This window comes from Somniosus microcephalus, chromosome 33, assembly GCF_052327205.1.
Source record: "Somniosus microcephalus isolate GS21.2 chromosome 33, FLI_Smic_1.0, whole genome shotgun sequence".
NCBI classification, from domain to species: Eukaryota; Metazoa; Chordata; class Chondrichthyes; order Squaliformes; family Somniosidae; genus Somniosus; species Somniosus microcephalus.
Window position 1 is genome coordinate 30,198,058 of NC_141019.1, and position 19,940 is coordinate 30,217,997.

The following is a 19,940-nucleotide window of genomic DNA, read 5'->3' on the forward strand; positions in this document are numbered from 1 at the left end:
AGTGAGGTGCAGATGCTGGGATTTGCCACAATATGGTGGAGATGCTGGGATTTGCCGCAGTGAGGAGGAGATGCTGGGATTTGCCACAGTGAGGTGGAGATGCTGGGATTGGGCCCCAGTGAGGTGGAGATGCTGGGATTGGGCCCCAGTGAGGTGGAGATGCTGGGATTTGCCGCAGAGAGGTGGAGCTGCTGGGATTGGGCCCCAGTGAGGTGGAGATGCTGGGATTTGCCGCAGAGAGGTGGAGATGCTGGGATTTGCCGCAGTGAGGTGGAGATGCTGGGATTTGCCACAATATGGTGGAGATGCTGGGATTTGCCACAATATGGTGGAGATGCTGGGATTTGCCCCAGTGAAGTGGAGATGCTGGGATTTGCCGCAGTGAGGTGGAGATGCTGGGATTTGGCCGCAGTGAGGTGGAGATGCTGGGATTTGCCGCACTGAGGTGGAGATGCTGGGATTTGCCCCAGTGAGGTGGAGATGCTGGGATTTGCCGCAGTGAGGAGGAGATGCTGGGATTTGCCGCAGTGAGGAGGAGATGCTGGGATAGGGCCCCAGTGAGGTGGAGATGCTGGGATTTGCCGCAGTGAGGAGGAGATGCTGGGATTTGCCGCAGTGAGGAGGAGATGCTGGGATTTGCCGCAGTGAGGAGGAGATGCTGGGATTTGCCCCAGTGAGGTGGAGATGCTGGGATTTGCCACAATATGGTGGAGATGCTGGGATTGGGCCCCAGTGAGGTGGAGATGCTGGGATTTGGCCGCAGTGAGGTGCAGATGCTGGGATTTGCCGCAGTGAGGTGGAGATGCTGGGATTTGCCGCAGTGAGGTGGAGATGCTGGGATTTGCCGCAGTGAGGTGGAAATACTGGGATTTGCCGCAGTGAGGTGGAGATGCTGGGATTGGGCCGCAGTGAGGTGGAGATGCTGGGATTGGGCCGCAGTGAGGTGGAGATGCTGGGATTGGGCCGCAGTGAGGAGGAGATGCTGGGATTTGCCACAGTGAGGTGGAGATGCTGGGATTTGGCCACAGTGAGCTGGAGATGCTGGGATTGGGCCCCAGTGAGGTGGAGATGCTGGGATTTGCCGCAGAGAGGTGGAGATGCTGGGATTGGGCCCCAGTGAGGTGGAGATGCTGGGATTTGCCGCAGTGAGGTGGAGATGCTGGGATTTGCCACAATATGGTGGAGATGCTGGGATTTGCCACAATATGGTGGAGATGCTGGGATTTGCCCCAGTGAAGTGGAGATGCTGGGATTTGCCGCAGTGAGGTGGAGATGCTGGGATTTGGCCGCAGTGAGGTGGAGATGCTGGGATTTGCCGCACTGAGGTGGAGATGCTGGGATTTGCCCCAGTGAGGTGGAGATGCTGGGATTTGCCCCAGTGAGGTGGAGATGCTGGGATTGGGCCGCAGTGAGGTGGAGATGCTGGGATTGGGCCGCAGTGAGGAGGAGATGCTGGGATTTGCCGCAGTGAGGTGGAGATGCTGGGATTGGGCCACAGTGAGGTGGAGATGCTGGGATTGGGCCGCAGTGAGGAGGAGATGCTGGGATTTGCCACAGTGAGGTGGAGATGCTGGGATTTGGCCACAGTGAGCTGGAGATGCTGGGATTGGGCTGCAGTGAGGAGGAGATGCTGGGATTTGCCACAGTGAGGTGGAGATGCTGGGATTGGGCCCCAGTGAGGTGGAGATGCTGGGATTGGGCCCCAGTGAGGTGGAGATGCTGGGATTTGCCGCAGAGAGGTGGAGATGCTGGGATTGGGCCCCAGTGAGTTGGAGATGCTGGGATTTGCCGCAGAGAGGTGGAGATGCTGGGATTTGCCACAATATGGTGGAGATGCTGGGATTTGCCACAATATGGTGGAGATGCTGGGATTTGCCCCAGTGAAGTGGAGATGCTGGGATTTGCCGCAGTGAGCTGGAGATGCTGGGATTTGGCCGCAGTGAGGTGGAGATGCTGGGATTTGCCGCACTGAGGTGGAGAAGCTGGGATTTGCCCCAGTGAGGTGGAGATGCTGGGATTTGCCGCAGTGAGGAGGAGATGCTGGGATTTGCCGCAGTGAGGAGGAGATGCTGGGATAGGGCCCCAGTGAGGTGGAGATGCTGGGATTTGCCGCAGTGAGGAGGAGATGCTGGGATTTGCCGCAGTGAGCAGGAGATGCTGGGATTTGCCGCAGTGAGGAGGAGATGCTGGGATTTGCCGCAGTGAGGAGGAGATGCTGGGATTTGCCCCAGTGAGGTGGAGATGCTGGGATTTGCCACAATATGGTGGAGATGCTGGGATTGGGCCCCAGTGAGGTGGAGATGCTGGGATTTGGCCGCAGTGAGGTGCAGATGCTGGGATTTGCCGCAGTGAGGTGGAGATGCTGGGATTTGCCGCAGTGAGGTGGAGATGCTGGTTTTTGCCGCAGTGAGGTGGAAATACTGGGATTTGCCGCAGTGAGGTGGAGATGCTGGGATTTGCCGCAGTGAGGTGGAGATGCTGGGATTTGCTGCAGTGAGGAGGAGATGCTGGGATTTGCCGCAGTGAGGAGGAGATGCTGGGATTTGCCAGAGTGAGGTGGAGATGCTGGGATTTGGCCACAGTGAGGTGGAGATGCTGGGATTTGCCGCAGTGAGGTGGAGATGCTGGGATTGGGCCCCAGTGAGGTGGAGATGCTGGGATTGGGCCCCAGTGAGCTGGAGATGCTGGGATTGGGCCCTAGTGAGGTGGAGATGCTGGGATTTGCCACAGTGAGGTGGAGATGCCGGGATTTGCCACAGTGAGGTGGAGATGCTGGGATTTGCCACAATATGGTGGAGATGCTGGGATTTGCCGCAGTGAGGTGGAGATGCTGGGATTGGGCCCCAGTGTGGAGGAGATGCTGGGATTTGCCGCAGTGAGGTGGAGATGCTGGGATTGGGCCGCAGTGAGGTGGAGATGCTGGGATTGGGCCGCAGTGAGGTGGAGATGCTGGGATTGGGCCCCAGTGAGGTGGAGATGCTGGGATTTGCCGCAATGTGGTGGAGATGCTGGGATTTGCCACAGTGAGGTGGAGATGCTGGGATTTGCCGCAGTGAGGAGGAGATGCTGGGATTTGCCGCAGTGAGGTGAAGATGCTGGGATTTGCTGCAGTGAGGAGGAGATGCTGGGATTTGCCGCACTGAGGAGGAGATGCTGGGATTTGCCGCAGTGAGGTGGAGATGCTGGGATTGGGCCCCAGTGAGGTGGAGATGCTGGGATTTGCCGCAGTGAGGTGGAGATGCTGGGATTTGCCACAATATGGTGGAGATGCTGGGATTTGCCGCAGTGAGGTGGAGATGCTGGGATTGGGCCGCAGTGAGGTGGAGATGATGGGATTGGGCCGCAGTGAGGAGGAGATGCTGGGATTTGCCGCAGTGAGGAGGAGATGCTGGGATTGGGCCACAGTGAGGTGGAGATGCTGGGATTGGGCCGCAATGAGGAGGAGATGCTGGGATTTGCCACAGTGAGGTGGAGATGCTGGGATTTGGCCACAGTGAGCTGGAGATGCTGGGATTGGGCTGCAGTGAGGAGGAGATGCTGGGATTTGCCACAGTGAGGTGGAGATGCTGGGATTGGGCCCCAGTGAGGTGGAGATGCTGGGATTTGCCGCAGAGAGGTGGAGATGCTGGGATTGGGCCCCAGTGAGGTGGAGATGCTGGGATTTGCCGCAGTGAGGTGGAGATGCTGGGATTTGCCACAATATGGTGGAGATGCTGGGATTTGCCACAATATGGTGGAGATGCTGGGATTTGCCCCAGTGAAGTGGAGATGCTGGGATTTGCCGCAGTGAGGTGGAGATGCTGGGATTTGGCCGCAGTGAGGTGTAGATGCTGGGATTTGCCGCACTGAGGTGGAGATGCTGGGATTTGCCCCAGTGAGGTGGAGATGCTGGGATTTGCCCCAGTGAGGTGGAGATGCTGGGATTTGCCCCAGTGAGGTGGAGATGCTGGGATTTGCCACAGTGAGGAGGAGATGCTGGGATTTGCCGCAGTGAGGAGGAGATGCTGGGATTTGCCGCAGTGAGGAGGAGATGCTGGGATTTGCCACAATATGGTGGAGATGCTGGGATTGGGCCCCAGTGAGGTCGAGATGCTGGGATTTGGCCGCAGTGAGGTGCAGATGCTGGGATTTGCCGCAGTGAGTTGGAGATGCTGGGATTTGCCGCAGTGAGGTGGAGATGCTGGGATTTGCCGCAGTGAGGTGGAAATACTGGGATTTGCCGCAGTGAGGTGGAGATGCTGGGATTTGCCGCAGTGAGGTGGAGATGCTGGGATTTGCCGCAGTGAGGAGGAGATGCTGGGATTTGCCGCAGTGAGGAGGAGATGCTGGGATTTGCCGCAGTGAGGAGGAGGTGCTGGGATTTGCCGCAGTGAGGTGGAGATGCTGGGATTGGGCCCCAGTGAGCTGGAGATGCTGGGATTTGCCGCAGTGAGGTGGAGATGCTGGGATTTGCCACAATATGGTGGAGATGCTGGGATTTGCCGCAGTGAGCTGGAGATGCTGGGATTGGGCCGCAGTGAGGAGGAGAGGCTGGGATTTGCCACAGTGAGGTGGAGATGCTGGGATTGGGCCCCAGTGAGGTGGAGATGCTGGGATTGGGCCCCAGTGAGGTGGAGATGCTGGGATTTGCCACAATATGGTGGAGATGCTGGGATTTGCCCCAGTGAAGTGGAGATGCTGGGATTTGCCGCAGTGAGGTGGAAATGCTGGGATTTGCCGCACTGAGGTGGAGATGCTGGGATTTGCCCATGTGAGGTGGAGATGCTGGGATTTGCCCCAGTGAGGTGGAGATGCTGGGATTTGCCCCAGTGTGGTGGAGATGCTGGGATTTGCCCCAGTGAGGTGGAGATGCTGGGATTTGCCCCAGTGAGGTGGAGATGCTGGGATTTGCCGCAGTGAGGTGGAGATGCTGGGATTGGGCCCCAGTGTGGAGGAGATGCTGGGATTTGCCCCAGTGAGGTGGAGATGCTGGGATTTGCCGCAGTGAGGTGGAGATGTTGGGATTGGGCCGCAGTGAGGAGGAGATGCTGGGATTTGCCGCAGTGAGGAGGAGATGCTGGGATAGGGCCCCAGTGAGGTGGAGATGCTGGGATTTGCCACAATATGGTGGAGATGCTGGGATTGGGCCCCAGTGAGGTGGAGATGCTGGGATTTGGCCGCAGTGAGGTGCAGATGCTGGGATTTGCCGCAGTGAGGTGGAGATGCTGGGATTTGCCACAATATGGTGGAGATGCTGGGATTGGGCCCCAGTGAGGTGGAGATGCTGGGATTGGGCCGCAGTGAGGAGGAGATGCTGGGATTTGCCAGAGTGAGGTGGAGATGCTGGGATTGGGCCCCAGTGAGGTGGAGATGCTGGGATTTGCCACAGTGAGGTGGAGATGCTGGGATTTGCCGCAGTGAGGTGGAGATGCTGGGATTTGCCGCAGTGAGGTGGAGATGCTGGGATTTGCCAGAGTGAGGTGGAGATGCTGGGATTGGGCCCCAGTGAGGTGGAGATGCTGGGATTGGGCCCCAGTGAGGTGGAGATGCTGGGATTTGCCACAGTGAGGTGGAGATGCCGGGATTTGCCACAGTGAGGTGGAGATGCTGGGATTTGCCACAGTGAGGTGGAGATGCTGGGATTTGCCACAATATGGTGGAGATGCTGGGATTTGCCGCAGTGAGGTGGATATGCTGGGATTGGGCCCCAGTGTGGAGGAGATGCTGGGATTTGCCGCAGTGAGGTGGAGATGCTGGGATTTGCCGCAGTGAGGTGGAGATGCTGGGATTTGCCACAATATGGTGGAGATGCTGGGATTTGCCACAATATGGTGGAGATGCTGGGATTTGCCCCAGTGAAGTGGAGATGCTGGGATTTGCCGCAGTGAGGTGGAGATGCTGGGATTTGGCCGCAGTGAGGTGGAGATGCTGTGATTTGCCGCTCTGAGGTGGAGATGCTGGGATTTGCCCCAGTGAGGTGGAGATGCTGGGATTTGGCCGCAGTGAGGTGCAGATGCTGGGATTTGCCGCAGTGAGGTGGAGATGCTGGGATTTGCCCCAGTGAGGTGGAGATGCTGGGATTTGCCCCAGTGAGGTGGAGATGCTGGGATTGGGCCGCAGTGAGGTGGAGATGCTGGGATTGGGCCGCAGTGAGGAGGAGATGCTGGGATTTGCCGCAGTGAGGTGGAGATGCTGGGATTGGGCCACAGTGAGGTGGAGATGCTGGGACTGGGCCGCAGTGAGGAGGAGATGCTGGGATTTGCCACAGTGAGGTGGAGATGCTGGGATTTGGCCACAGTGAGCTGGAGATGCTGGGATTGGGCTGCAGTGAGGAGGAGATGCTGGGATTTGCCACAGTGAGGTGGAGATGCTGGGATTGGGCCCCAGTGAGGTGGAGATGCTGGGATTGGGCCCCAGTGAGGTGGAGATGCTGGGATTTGCCGCAGAGAGATGGAGATGCTGGGATTGGGCCCCAGTGAGGTGGAGATGCTGGGATTTGCCGCAGAGAGGTGGAGATGCTGGGATTTGCCGCAGTGAGGTGGAGATGCTGGGATTTGCCACAATATGGTGGAGATGCTGGGATTTGCCACAATATGGTGGAGATGCTGGGATTTGCCGCAGTGAGGTGGAGATGCTGGGATTTGGCCGCAGTGAGGTGGAGATGCTGGGATTTGCCGCACTGAGGTGGAGATGCTGGGATTTGCCCCAGTGAGGTGGAGATGCTGGGATTTGCCGCAGTGAGGAGGAGATGCTGGGATTTGCCGCAGTGAGGAGATGCTGGGATAGGGCCCCAGTGAGGTGGAGATGCTGGGATTTGCCGCAGTGAGGAGGAGATGCTGGGATTTGCCGCAGTGAGGAGGAGATGCTGGGATTTGCCGCAGTGAGGAGGAGATGCTGGGATTTGCCGCAGTGAGCAGGAGATGCTGGGATTTGCCCCAGTGAGGTGGAGATGCTGGGATTTGCCACAATATGGTGGAGATGCTGGGATTGGGCCCCAGTGAGGTGGAGATGCTGGGATTTGGCCGCAGTGAGGTGCAGATGCTGGGATTTGCCGCAGTGAGGTGGAGATGCTGGGATTTGCCGCAGTGAGGTGGAGATGCTGGGATTTGCCGCAGTGAGGTGGAAATACTGGGATTTGCCGCAGTGAGGTGGAGATGCTGGGATTTGCCGCAGTGAGGTGGAGATGCTGGGATTTGCTGCAGTGAGGAAGAGATGCTGGGATTTGCCGCAGTGAGGAGGAGATGCTGGGATTTGCCAGAGTGAGGTGGAGATGCTGGGATTTGGCCACAGTGAGGTGGAGATGCTGGGATTTGCCGCAGTGAGGTGGAGATGCTGGGATTGGGCCCCAGTGAGGTGGAGATGCTGGGATTGGGCCCCAGTGAGGTGGAGATGCTGGGATTGGGCCCCAGTGAGCTGGAGATGCTGGGATTTGCCACAGTGAGGTGGAGATGCCGGGATTTGCCACAGTGAGGTGGAGATGCTGGGATTTGCCACAGTGAGGTGGAGATGCTGGGATTTGCCACAATATGGTGGAGATGCTGGGATTTGCCGCAGTGAGGTGGAGATGCTGGGATTGGGCCCCAGTGTGGAGGAGATGCTGGGATTTGCCGCAGTGAGGTGGAGATGCTGGGATTGGGCCGCAGTGAGGTGGAGATGCTGGGATTGGGCCGCAGTAAGGTGGAGATGCTGGGATTGGGCCGCAGTGAGGTGGAGATGCTGGGATTGGGCCCCAGTGAGGTGGAGATGCTGGGATTTGCCGCAATGTGGTGGAGATGCTGGGATTTGCCACAGTGAGGTGGAGATGCTGGGATTTGCCGCAGTGAGGAGGAGATGCTGGGATTTGCCGCAGTGAGGTGAAGATGCTGGGATTTGCTGCAGTGAGGAGGAGATGCTGGGATTTGCCACACTGAGGAGGAGATGCTGGGATTTGCCGCAGTGAGGTGGAGATGCTGGGATTGGGCCCCAGTGAAGTGGAGATGCTGGGATTTGCCGCAGTGAGGTGGAGATGCTGGGATTTGCCACAATATGGTGGAGATGCTGGGATTTGCCGCAGTGAGGTGGAGATGCTGGGATTGGGCCGCAGTGAGGTGGAGATGCTGGGATTGGGCCGCAGTGAGGTGGAGATGCTGGGATTGGGCCGCAGTGAGGAGGAGATGCTGGGATTTGCCGCAGTGAGGAGGAGATGCTGGGATTGGGCCACAGTGAGGTGGAGATGCTGGGATTGGGCCGCAGTGAGGAGGAGATGCTGGGATTTGCCACAGTGAGGTGGAGATGCTGGGATTTGGCCACAGTGAGCTGGAGATGCTGGGATTGGGCTGCAGTGAGGAGGAGATGCTGGGATTTGCCACAGTGAGGTGGAGATGCTGGGATTGGGCCCCAGTGAGGTGGAGATGCTGGGATTTGCCGCAGAGAGGTGGAGATGCTGGGATTGGGCCCCAGTGAGGTGGAGATGCTGGGATTTGCCGCAGTGAGTTGGAGATGCTGGGATTTGCCACAATATGGTGGAGATGCTGGGATTTGCCACAATATGGTGGAGATGCTGGGATTTGCCCCAGTGAAGTGGAGATGCTGGGATTTGCCCCAGTGAGGTGGAGATGCTGGGATTTGCCCCAGTGAGGTGGAGATGCTGGGATTTGCCGCAGTGAGGAGATGCTGGGATTTGCCGCAGTGAGGAGGAGATGCTGGGATAGGGCCCCAGTGAGGTGGAGATGCTGGGATTTGCCACAGTGAGGAGGAGATGCTGGGATTTGCCGCAGTGAGGAGGAGATGCTGGGATTTGCCGCAGTGAGGAGGAGATGCTGGGATTTGCCACAATATGGTGGAGATGCTGGGATTGGGCCCCAGTGAGGTGGAGATGCTGGGATTTGGCCGCAGTGAGGTGCAGATGCTGGGATTTGCCGCAGTGAGTTGGAGATGCTGGGATTTGCCGCAGTGAGGTGGAGATGCTGGGATTTGCCGCAGTGAGGTGGAAATACTGGGATTTGCCGCAGTGAGGTGGAGATGCTGGGATTTGCCGCAGTGAGGTGGAGGTGCTGGGATTTGCCGCAGTGAGGAGGAGATGCTGGGATTTGCCGCAATGAGGAGGAGATGCTGGGATTTGCCGCAGTGAGGTGGAGATGCTGGGATTTGCCCCAGTGAGGTGGAGATGCTGGGATTTGCCGCAGTGAGGTGGAGATGCTGGGATTTGCCGCAGTGAGGTGGAGATGCTTGGATTGGGCCGCAGTGTGGCGGAGATGCTGGGATTTGCCGCAGTGAGGCAGAAATGCTGGGATTTGCCACAGTGAGGTGGAGATGCTGGGATTTGCCCCAGTGAGGTGGAGATGCTGGGATTGGGCCCCAGTGAGGTGGAGATGCTGGGATTGGGCCCCAGTGAGGTGGAGATGCTGGGATTGGGCCCCAGTGAGGTGGAGATGCTGGGATTTGCCGCAGTGAGTTGGAGATGCTGGGATTTGCCGCAGTGAGGTGGAGATGCTGGGATTGGGCCGCAGTGAGGAGATCGTGGGATTGGGCCCCAGTGAGGTGGAGATGCTGGGATTTGCCACAGTGAGGTGGAGATGCTGGGATTTGCCGCAGTGGAGGTGGAGATGCTGGGATTTGCCGCAGTGAGGAGGAGATGCTGGGATTTGCCGCAGTGAGGTGGAGATGCTGGGATTGGGCCCCAGTGAGGTGGAGATGCTGGGATTTGCCGCAGTGAGGTGGAGATGCTGGGATTTGCCACAGTGAGGTGGAGATGCTGGGATTTGCCGCAGTGAGGTGGAGATGCTGGGATTTGCCGCAGTGAGGTGGAGATGCTGGGATTTGCCGCAGTGAGGTGGAGATGCTGGGATTTGCCGCAGTGAGGTGGAGATGCTGGGATTGGGCCCCAGTGAGCTGGAGATGCTGGGATTGGGCCGCAGTGAGGTGGAGATGCTGGGATTTGCCGCAGTGAGGTGGAGATGCTGGGATTTGCCGCAGTGAGGTGGAGATGCTGGGATTTGCCGCAGTGAGGTGGAGATGCTGGGATTTGCCGCAGTGAGGTGGAGATGCTGGGATTGGGCCCCAGTGAGGTGGAGATGTTGGGATTGGGCCGCATTGAGGTGGAGATGCTTGGATTTGCCGCAGTGAGGTGGAGATGCTGGGATTTGCCGCAGTGAGTTGGAGATGCTGGGATTTGCCGCAGTGAGGAGGAGATGCTGGGATTTGCCCCAATGAGGTGGAGATGCTGGGATTTGCCACAGTGAGGTGGAGATGCTGGGATTGGCCCCAGTGAGGTGGAGATGCTGGGATTGGGCCCCAGTGAGGTGGAGATGCTGGGATTGGGCCCCAGTGAGGTGGAGATGCTGGGATTTGCCGCAATGTGGTGGAGATGCTGGGATTTGCCGCAGTGAGGTGGAGATGCTGGGATTTGGCAGCATTTTAAACTTACTGTTTTGGTCCTCTTTGGCTGTCCCACCAAGGGCGCTCCCTCCGCCAAGCTGTCTTCTTAAATGGCGATTGGGGTACTGTGTACATTATACGACCCCAGGTTGAATATTAAAAGAGTACACCGCCTGAAACAAGCAGGCGCTCCGGCCACTGAGTGGTAGGCCCCTTTATAAATGGCGGTAGCTGGAGCGTTAGCATTAGTGGGGCGCTAAGTGCTGCGCAGCGAGTTTAGCGCTATCGTCGGGCGGCCCAAGTTAAAAACGATGTTTTTAAAAAAATAAAATGTATCATTTATACTTTTTGCTGAATTTTGAGCGTTCGAGCTCATTGATGAGTCAGTGCTGGGAAATGGAACATTTTTCCACTGAGTGTCAGCATCAAGGACTCCCCAGTGAGGTTGTACACAGAATCTTTTACATTGCACCAACACACTGCCTAATCCCCATGTGCCTGTTGCAGGAATGTGACAGGTTGACCGCTCACACCAGCCATATCTGTGGGGTTTCTGAGTGAAATTAGTCAATTTGTGCTGAATTATGGGTGGCTTTCTGCCGTGGGCTTGCACCCACTCGGAGCTGTGTTTTAAGACTGCCCAAAATCATTTCAAAGTGGGCATTTATATTTCGCAGAGAGTGTAGATTGTCAACCCATCAGTCTGGGCTGGATTCAAACCCAGGGACCAGAGGTGGTAGGACAGTGTGATAGACATGCCTCTGTACTTCAAACTCTGGGACCGGACTTTGAATCCAGCCCAGTCCACAGGGTACTTGTTTTTGTTGATTCACATGGTTAAATTTTTGACTTCTAGATGCTTTCAAAAGTACCAGACAGTCTGATATGTAGATTGTCCATAGATGTTTGAACAATGTGACAGCACCACACAACATAAAAGCACAGTTGCCTACCTGCTGTAGCCCCCTTATCTCTGGAGGAATGAGAAGTTCAGGTATAACAGATGCACAGTCTGTGGAATGATAAACAATGGCTGAGTCCAAGCTCCTCGGCAACAGAACATTTTCCGAACCATTGAATATATCAGAGTCCTCTTTTTCCCGAAAGGGATAGTCTGACCCTGAAAGTACCACCCCCTCACCCAGGAAGGGACCAGGAATATTCACAGTTGGCTGTTCCAATGCACTCCTGTCTACGTTAAAGCTAAAAGTGCTTCTGTAGTCGTCATACAAATTGCTAGCAGAGCCTTGAACACTTTCATCAGCTGGAGTTGGAAGTTCTGGTAGATGAACAGTTTTCAGGTGGGGTAGTTTTTCTGGTTCACTGATTAAAAAGTTGTAATCATCATTGGATGGAGGAAATTTGATGTCAAGTTTGGAACAGTACTCAAGCTCCTTGCCATGGTTTCTGTCCACCATAACGTCTTGAGAATCAGCAGGCACATTGTAGGCAGCTACCTGGAGGTCTTTCTTCTGCTGTAGCCTGAAGAAGGGTCCTTCAGATTGGTCAGTCTTCCCAGCATCTGTGCACTGTATTGGCACAGTGAAGAGCATATCTGAAAGAAAGCAAAAAAGACAATCATTTGTAAAACTGGAAGATTTTGACTAAAATGTATTTTGTATTGTTGAGTCTGTGTGTCCCAGTTATGCTTATTATAAATCACTGGACACAGACCACAAGAATAACTTTAACAGGTCTTTACTATTCGGAGGTCAGGGCTTTACTGCCCAGCAAATCACTACACAACGTTTATATACCGGTGTGGTCACCACCGGTATTACAGTATACAGCAGCCAAGAGAAAGTAGTACATCTCTTAAGGTAGTTCTCTTAAGGTGGAACAGGTTACATACACCACAATCCTCCCTTTTTAGCTTAACAGTGTACATCCCCATTTAACATAACATAATAACATATACATATATATATATATACACACATACAACTTCATGCAAAACAGTTCAAAGATTCAGTCTCTGAGGAGGCCTCCTGATCCGAGTTGGATAACGCCTTTCAGGGGTCTCTGATTCTCGTTGCTGGGGTGACTCATCTCGTTGATCTCTTATGGATTGTACATCATCATCAGGTACATTCACTTCTGAGGTAGATGCTTCAGGTTCACTAACTTCTTCCACGGTTGTCTCTGCCGTAACCATGGGTTCGACCCTTGTTCTCGATTCTACCAGTTGGTCAGCATGACGTCGTATTACATTTTCACCAATATCTACCGTGTACATCAGGGGTCCTTGTCTGGCCCGAATTGTTCCAGATTGCCATTTCTCATTCTTATAGTCCCGGGCTAACACTGGTTGTCCTATTTCGAAACTCCGAGTGGTCTTGTTATTTATATGCTGGAACTGTTTGTTTTCGACTTCCCCCCGCACATTTGGTTTTAACAAGTCCAACCTGGACCGCAACCTCCTGTTATAGAACATCATGGCAGGACTTTGGTTTGTCACTGCATGAGTGGCGTTTCGATATGCAAGTAGGAAATTGTCCACCTTGTGTTGTAGTGGAATCTGATCTTCGCTCATGGCCTTTATTGCTTTTTTGAACGTTTGTACAAATCTCTCGGCCAACCCGTTTGTAGCCGGATGATATGGGGCAGAGGTATAATGTTTCACCCCATTCTTCTTCATGAATTTCTGGAATTCTTCTGACACGAACTGCGGTCCGTTGTCTGAACATATTTGTTCTGGCAATCCATTTCTTGCAAATATCGTTCTTAGCACCGCGATCGTCTTTTCCGAGGTAGTGGTAGTCATCTTAATCACTTCTGGCCATTTAGAATGTGCGTCCACCGCAATTAAAAACATGGAGTCCATGAATGGACCAGCAAAGTCAATATGTACACGTTGCCATGGGGTTGAAGGCCATTCCCATGGATGCAGCGGTGCAATCGGAGGTGCATTTTGAACTTTTTGGCACCCTGAGCAGCTTTTCGTCAGATCCTCTATCTGTTGGTCGATACCCGGCCACCACACATAAGCCCTAGCAAGGCTTTTCATCTTGACTCCCCCCAGATGACCTTCATGCAGTTCCTTTAGAACTCTCTCCCTTAATTTAGGAGGAATAATCACCCGTGTTCCATACATCAATGTTCCTTGACAGACGGACAGCTGTTCTTGTCTGGCTGAGAATGCCGGTAACAGTGGTTCACCATGAGCTGGCCATCCTTTCACTGTCAATTCGTAGACCCGAGGCAGTGTCGGGTCGTTCCTGGTTTCTCTCTCAATACTTGCATTGGTGACTGGTAAACATTCGATGATGGTCGAGTGAAATAGCTCAACAGGGTCAACTGTCGGTGCCTCTTCCGCTGTAGGTAGTGGCAGGCGCGACAGCCCATCAGCATTACCATGTTGCTTTGTACCTTTGAATTCGATCTGATATTGATGTGCCCCTAGGAAAAGGGACCATCTCTGGAGCCTCTGCGCTGTCATCACCGAAACACCCTTCTTAGGGTTAAAAATGGAAACCAACGGCTGGTGGTCTGTCAGCAGCGTAAACTTTTGCCCTTGCAGGTAATGATTAAATTTTTTTACTCCCCACACAAGGCTGAGAGCCTCCCTATCTATCTGAGCATAGTTGCGCTCAGCGGAGGTCAATGATCTGGATGCGAATGCGACTGGTCTTTCCAAGCCATTTGGCAACTTATGTGAGAGCACTGCCCCAATACCATATGGAGAAGCATCACAAGTTAACCGAATAGGCAGCGTTGGGTTAAAGTGAGCCAACACTTCCTTAGAGGTGATCAATGCCTTGCCTTTGTGAAAGGCCCGCTTACAGTCCTCGCTCCACTTCCATGGCACTCCCTTCTGCAAAAGAGCGTTCAGCAGGTGTAGCACCGTGGATACATTTGGCAGAAACTTATGGTAATAGTTAATCAACCCTAGGAATGACCTCAACTGGGATACATTCTCCGGAGCGGGAGCCTTCACAACAGCTTCGATCTTGTCAGGTGACTTGTGAAACCCCTCCTGGTCAATGACGTGACCACAGTACGAGATTTGCTTCTGAAAGAACTCACATTTCTGGTGATTAACTCGAAGTCCATATTCTTTCAATCTGTTGAGCACCTGTTCCAAATTTGCAAGGTGTTCCTCATCATCATTTCCTGTAATCAGAATGTCGTCCAGGTAACATTGTGTGCCTGGAATTCCCTGTAATACCTGCTCCATGGCCCTTTGCCAAATCGCTGGAGCCGATGCCACTCCAAAAACCAGTCTATTATACCGATATAAGCCCTTATGCGTGTTGATCGTGAGATACTGGCGTGACGCTTCATCAACTTCCATCTGTAAATACGCCTGCGCCAGGTCTATCTTGGTAAAGTGTTTCCCGCCAGCCAACGAAGCGAAGATATCCTCAATCCGTGGAAGCGGATATTGCACCGTGTGAAGCACCGGATTAACAGTGATCTTGAAATCGCCACAGATGCAAACCTTCCCCGGTTCCCCCGGTTTGTTACTCGATGAACGCTTCATGACGGGAACAATGGGCGTGGCCCATTCACTCCAGTCCACCTTTGACAGTACTCCGGACCGTTCTAGTCCTTCCAGCTCAGCTTCCACAGCAGGTCGTATCGCATAAGGTCTGGCTTTGAAAAATTTCGGGTTTGCATGTTCTTCAACTTTGATGTTTGCCGTAATTCCTTTCAGTGTTCCCAGTCCCTGCTGGAACACCTCTTTAGCATCGTCCAATATTCTGGACAGTCGTTTAGGTTTGACATCTTCCTTTTTGCCGGAATCTACAGTTAGTGCTTTTAAGGAATGCCAGTCCATATTCATTCTCCTGATCCATTCCCGTCCCAGTAATGGTGGACCTCCCTCAGGTAACACAAGTCCATTCCTTGGCTTTCTTTATCCTTGTGGACCACCTTTACCTTTATCTTTCCAATGGGGTATACTTTTTGCCCCGTGTATGTTTTCAAAACAATCTCCGTATCCCTTAAGGGAATGTGTGGAAATAACCTTTTGTAATCTTGCTTATTCATGACCGTCAATGCCGATCCAGTGTCCAATTCCATCTTCACTTGGACTCCTGCTATCTGAAGTGTGACCCAGATAGTTTGGTGGTCTGCTGTGTTACCCACATTATGTATTCTTAGACAACCCAGTTCCTTACTGCTGGAGTCTGAATCCGTCTTCTGTTCATCCGAACTGTTCTCTGTCACCTTGTGTACCTTTTTGCACTTTTCCTGCGGTGACTTTTTGCTGCTGGTCTTCTTACCTGACCGGCATACTTTAGCTATGTGACCGAGCTTGCCACATTTTCTGCATTCCTGATTTTTGAACCAGCACTGATTCTGATCATGCGTTGTCCTTCCGCAACGATAACACTTTACTGCACCCAATGCCATTTGATTGGTGCTGAGTTCCGATGACCTTAGTTGCATTTCCGCGGTGCCTCTTGCTGCGGCCTCGTGCGATGCTGCAATGGTGACAGCTTTCTCAAGCGTAAGGTCCTTTTCTTCTAGCAGACGCTTTTGTGTTCCTTCTTTTAATAATCCACACACGAATTTCTCTCTCAGAGCATCTGCTAGTCCTGTACCAAACTGACAGTACTTTGATAGCTTACGCAGTTCAATTAAGAATTCAGCGTTGCTTTCCTCTTTCAGCTGCGTTCTGCTGTAAAATTTAAATCGTTCCGCTATCATCAGCGGCGTGGGGTTTAAATGTTCTTGCAGGATCGTAACAATTTTCGCGAAAGTCTGATCCGCCGGTTTATCTGGTGTTATCAGATGCTTCAATAACCCGTACGTCTTCGCCCCCATTGAGTTTAATAATGTTATTGCTTTCTTATCATCTGGTACTTCATTTGCTGTACAATAAACTCCAATGCGTTCTACATATGTGGCCCAATCTTCGACATCGCTATCAAAAGCATTGATGTTACCATGTTTAGGCATCCTTGCAAGTTTCTTTAAATTTTCTTTTTCCCAAAATGGTGGCTTCCCGCGCTTGTCTTCTTCCCCCGCCTACTAAAATGGCGGCTTCCGGCGCTTGGCGGTTTTTCCCGCGCTCGTCTTCTTCCCCCGCCGACTACAATGGCGGCTTCCCGCGTTTGCCTTCTTCCCCCACTGGCTGCAATGGCGATTGCCGTGCTGCTGCCGTTCTCGCCTCCCCAGCGGTTCTCAATTCCCCGACGCTGCTTTTTGCTCCCCCGCGGGTCCCGTGGGCATTCACGCTTCCCCTGCTGTTGCGCCTCTCAGCCCCGCTTGTAGGCCGGTCCTTTACACCGGCTGCGGTTGAGTTCTCCGCGGTTCTCGTGGCCTTAACGCTGCCCCAGTCGCTGCGCCTCTCGGCCCCGATTGCAGCCCGGCCCTTTTCACCGGCCGCGGTCGAGTTCTCCGCCCTTTTTCCTCCGTTTTCCCTCCCCTACTCCACAGCCAACGCGGCCGACTTTCTGCTCGTGTCGCTGATCGGCTTACCCACCACCGTGGTAGAAGGGATGATCACTGCCTGTCGCTGATGGAGGGCTTCGTGGTCAGAATTTTTCTTTTTAACCCGGGTTCTCGATGCCTCCCGTGCGATGTGGTGCTCAGCAGGATGATGAGAGCGGATGCCTCTTCTCGACGCCCGTTCTGAGGACGAAGCTGCCTTGGATGTAAAACTGCCGCAGGGTAAGATCGGACTCGTCGCCACTGTTGAGTCTGTGTGTCCCAGTTATGCTTATTATAAATCACTGGACACAGACAACAAGAATAACTTTAACAGGTCTTTACTATTCGGAGATCAGGGCTGAACTGCCCAGCAAATCACTACACAACGTTTATATACCGGTGTGGTCACCACCGGTATTACAGTATACAGCAGCCAAGAGAAAGTAGTACATCTCTTAAGGTAGTTCTCCTAAGGTGGAACAGGTTACATACACCACATGTATCTTGTGACATTTCATATAGGACATGGAAACAGAAAATGTTGGAACTACACAGGTCACTCGGCATCTGAAAGAGAGAGCGAGATGGGTTGTATTGACCATTGGGCCAATGGAGCATCAGTTCTTGTTGGGTTATGGGTCCACGGGTGCTGGGCATCTTCTGATACCTTGCTGAAGTTGCCATTATTCATGTGTGAGGTTTGACAGCGAGTTCCAGGAGGGGCATCGCTGCCCAGCCTGACCCTGTCCACATCCGACATGCACACATTCCAGTGGGGATCGTTGGATGATGGTCAAGACCAATTTTCCCCCTGAAACCCAGGGGCACTGAAGCCAATTGTGACCCAATTGTTGGGTAAGGGTATCACGGGATATGGAGGAAAGGCGGGTAAATGGAGTTGAGGTGCAGATCAGCCATGATCTGATTGAATGGTGGAACAGAATCGAGAGGCTGAAAGGCCTGCTCCTGTCCCTATGTTTCAATGTAACATCTCATCTGAACGATGGGACCTCCGACAATGCAGCATTCCCTCAGTACTTCACTGAGTTGTCAACCTAGATTATGTGCTTAAGTCCTGGAGTGGGACTGGAACCCATCATCTTCTGACTCAGAGGTGAGACTGTTACCACGGATCCAAGGCTAACACTGCAGAGCAAGTCTTCCTCCATGTGAATCCAACTGCAATGATATTGTACAATGGGACTCACAGTGGTATGAAATGCTTCAAATATCTAACACTGCTTGTACAGGCACTGGGCACCAGTATGAACAGAGTGAAGCAGCCTGGGCTAATGACTGTATCCACTGAGGTTAATGCAGCTACGATAGCAAAATACTGCAGATGCTGGAAATCCGAAACAACAACAGAAAATGCTGGAAAAACTCAGCAGGCCAGGCAACATCCGTGGAGAGAAAATAGGGTCAACGTTTCGGGTCAAACCCTTTCTTTTTTTGAGGCCATGTTATGAAAAAAGTAGAAATAATTTTTAAATATATATCTATATATATATATAAATGAGTTTGTCTGTCTGTCTGTGTGGGAAGGGAGAGAGAGAGAGAGAGAGACGGGGGGGAGAAGAGAGAGAGACGGGGGGGAGAAGAGAGAGAGACGGGGGGGGAGAGAGAGACGGGGGGAGGGAGAGAGACGGGGGGAGGGAGAGAGACGGGGGGAGGGAGAGAGACGAGGGGGGGAGGGAGAGAGACGGGGAGAGGGAGAGAGACGGGGGGAGGGAGAGAGACGGGGGGAGGGAGAGAGACGGGGGAGGGAGAGAGACGGGGGGAGGGAGAGAGAGACGGGGGGAGGGAGAGAGAGACGGGGGAGGGAGAGAGAGACGGGGGGAGGGAGAGAGAGACGGGGGGAGGGAGAGAGAGACGGGGGGAGGGATGAGAGACGGGGGGGGGAGGAGAGAGACGGGGGGAGGAGAGAGAGACGGGGGGAGGAGAGAGAGACGGAGAGAGACGGGGGGAGGGAGAGAGACGGTGGGAGGAGAGAGAGACGGGGGAGGGAAGAGAGACGGGGAGAGGGCGAGGAGAGAGAGTGAGACGGGGGAGGGAGAGAGACGGGGGGGAGGGAGAGAGACGGGGGGAGGGAGAGAGAGACGGGGGGAGGAGAGAGACGGGGGGGAGAGAGAGAGACGGGGGAGAGAGAGAGGACGGGGGGAGAGAGAGAGACGGGGGGAGAGAGAGAGACGGGGGGAGAGAGAGAGACGAGGGGGGAGAGAGAGAGAGACGGGGAGAGAGAGGAGAGAGACGGGGGGGAGAGAGAGAGAGACGGGGGGAGAGAGAGAGAGACGGGGGGGAGAGAGAGAGACGGGGGGAGAGAGAGAGAGACGGGGGGAGAGACGGAGAGAGAGAGACGGGGGGAGAGAGAGAGAGACGGGGGGAGAGAGAGAGAGACGGGGGGAGAGAGAGAGAGACGGGGGGAGAGAGAGAGAGAGACGGGGGGAGAGGAGAGAGAGAGAGACGGGGGGAGCGAGTGAGAGAGACGGGGGGAGAGGAGAGAGAGACGGGGGAGAGAGAGAGAGACGGGGGGAGAGAGAGAGAGACGGGGGAGAGAGAGAGACGGGGGGAGAGAGAGAGAGACGGGGGGAGATGAGAGAGACGGGGGGGAGAGAGAGAGACGGGGGGAGAGAGAGAGAGACGGGGGGAGAGAGAGAGACGGGGGGAGAGAGAGAGACGGGGGGAGAGAGAGAGACGGGGGAGAGAGAGAGACGGGGGGAGAGAGAGAGACGGGGGGAGAGAGAGAGACGCGGGGGAGAGAGAGAGAGCGAGGGGAGAGAGAGAGCCGGGGGAGGAGAGAGAGAGCCGGGGGGGAGAGAGAGAGAGACGGGGGGAGAGAGAGAGACGGGGGGAGAGAGAGAGACGGGGGGAGATGAGGAGAGACGGGGGGGAGAGAGAGGAGACGGGGGGGAGAAGAGAGAGACGGGGGGGGAGAAGAGAGAGAGACTGGGGGGGAGAGAGAGAGACGGGGGGAGAGAGAGAGACTGGGGGGGGAGAGAGAGAGAGAGACGGGGGACGAGAGAGAGAGCACGGGGGGAGAGGGAGAGGGAGAGAGAGAGACTGGGGGGAGAGAGAGACTGGGTGGGGGGGAGGAGAGAGAGAGAGAGAGAGAGAGAGACTGGGGGGGGGAGAGAGAGAGAGAGAGAGACTGGGGGGGAAGAGAGAGAGAGAGAGAGAGAGAGAGATAGAGATGCACTTCCTCACAGCTTGTAGAAAATATCAGG

At 54.4% G+C, this 19,940-nt stretch overlaps 1 protein-coding gene across 1 annotated transcript in view; it reads right to left on the reverse strand.

The window, feature by feature from the left end:
* The window catches only part of LOC147097076 (TRAF family member-associated NF-kappa-B activator), a 110,147-nt gene that overhangs the window by 15,832 nt on the left and 74,375 nt on the right, over positions 1 to 19,940 (reverse strand). The window contains exon 2 of the mRNA XM_085972526.1: positions 11,289 to 11,890. Coding sequence (XP_085828652.1) covers positions 11,289 to 11,890 — 602 coding nt within the window. The remainder of the gene's footprint in view (positions 1 to 11,288; positions 11,891 to 19,940) is intronic.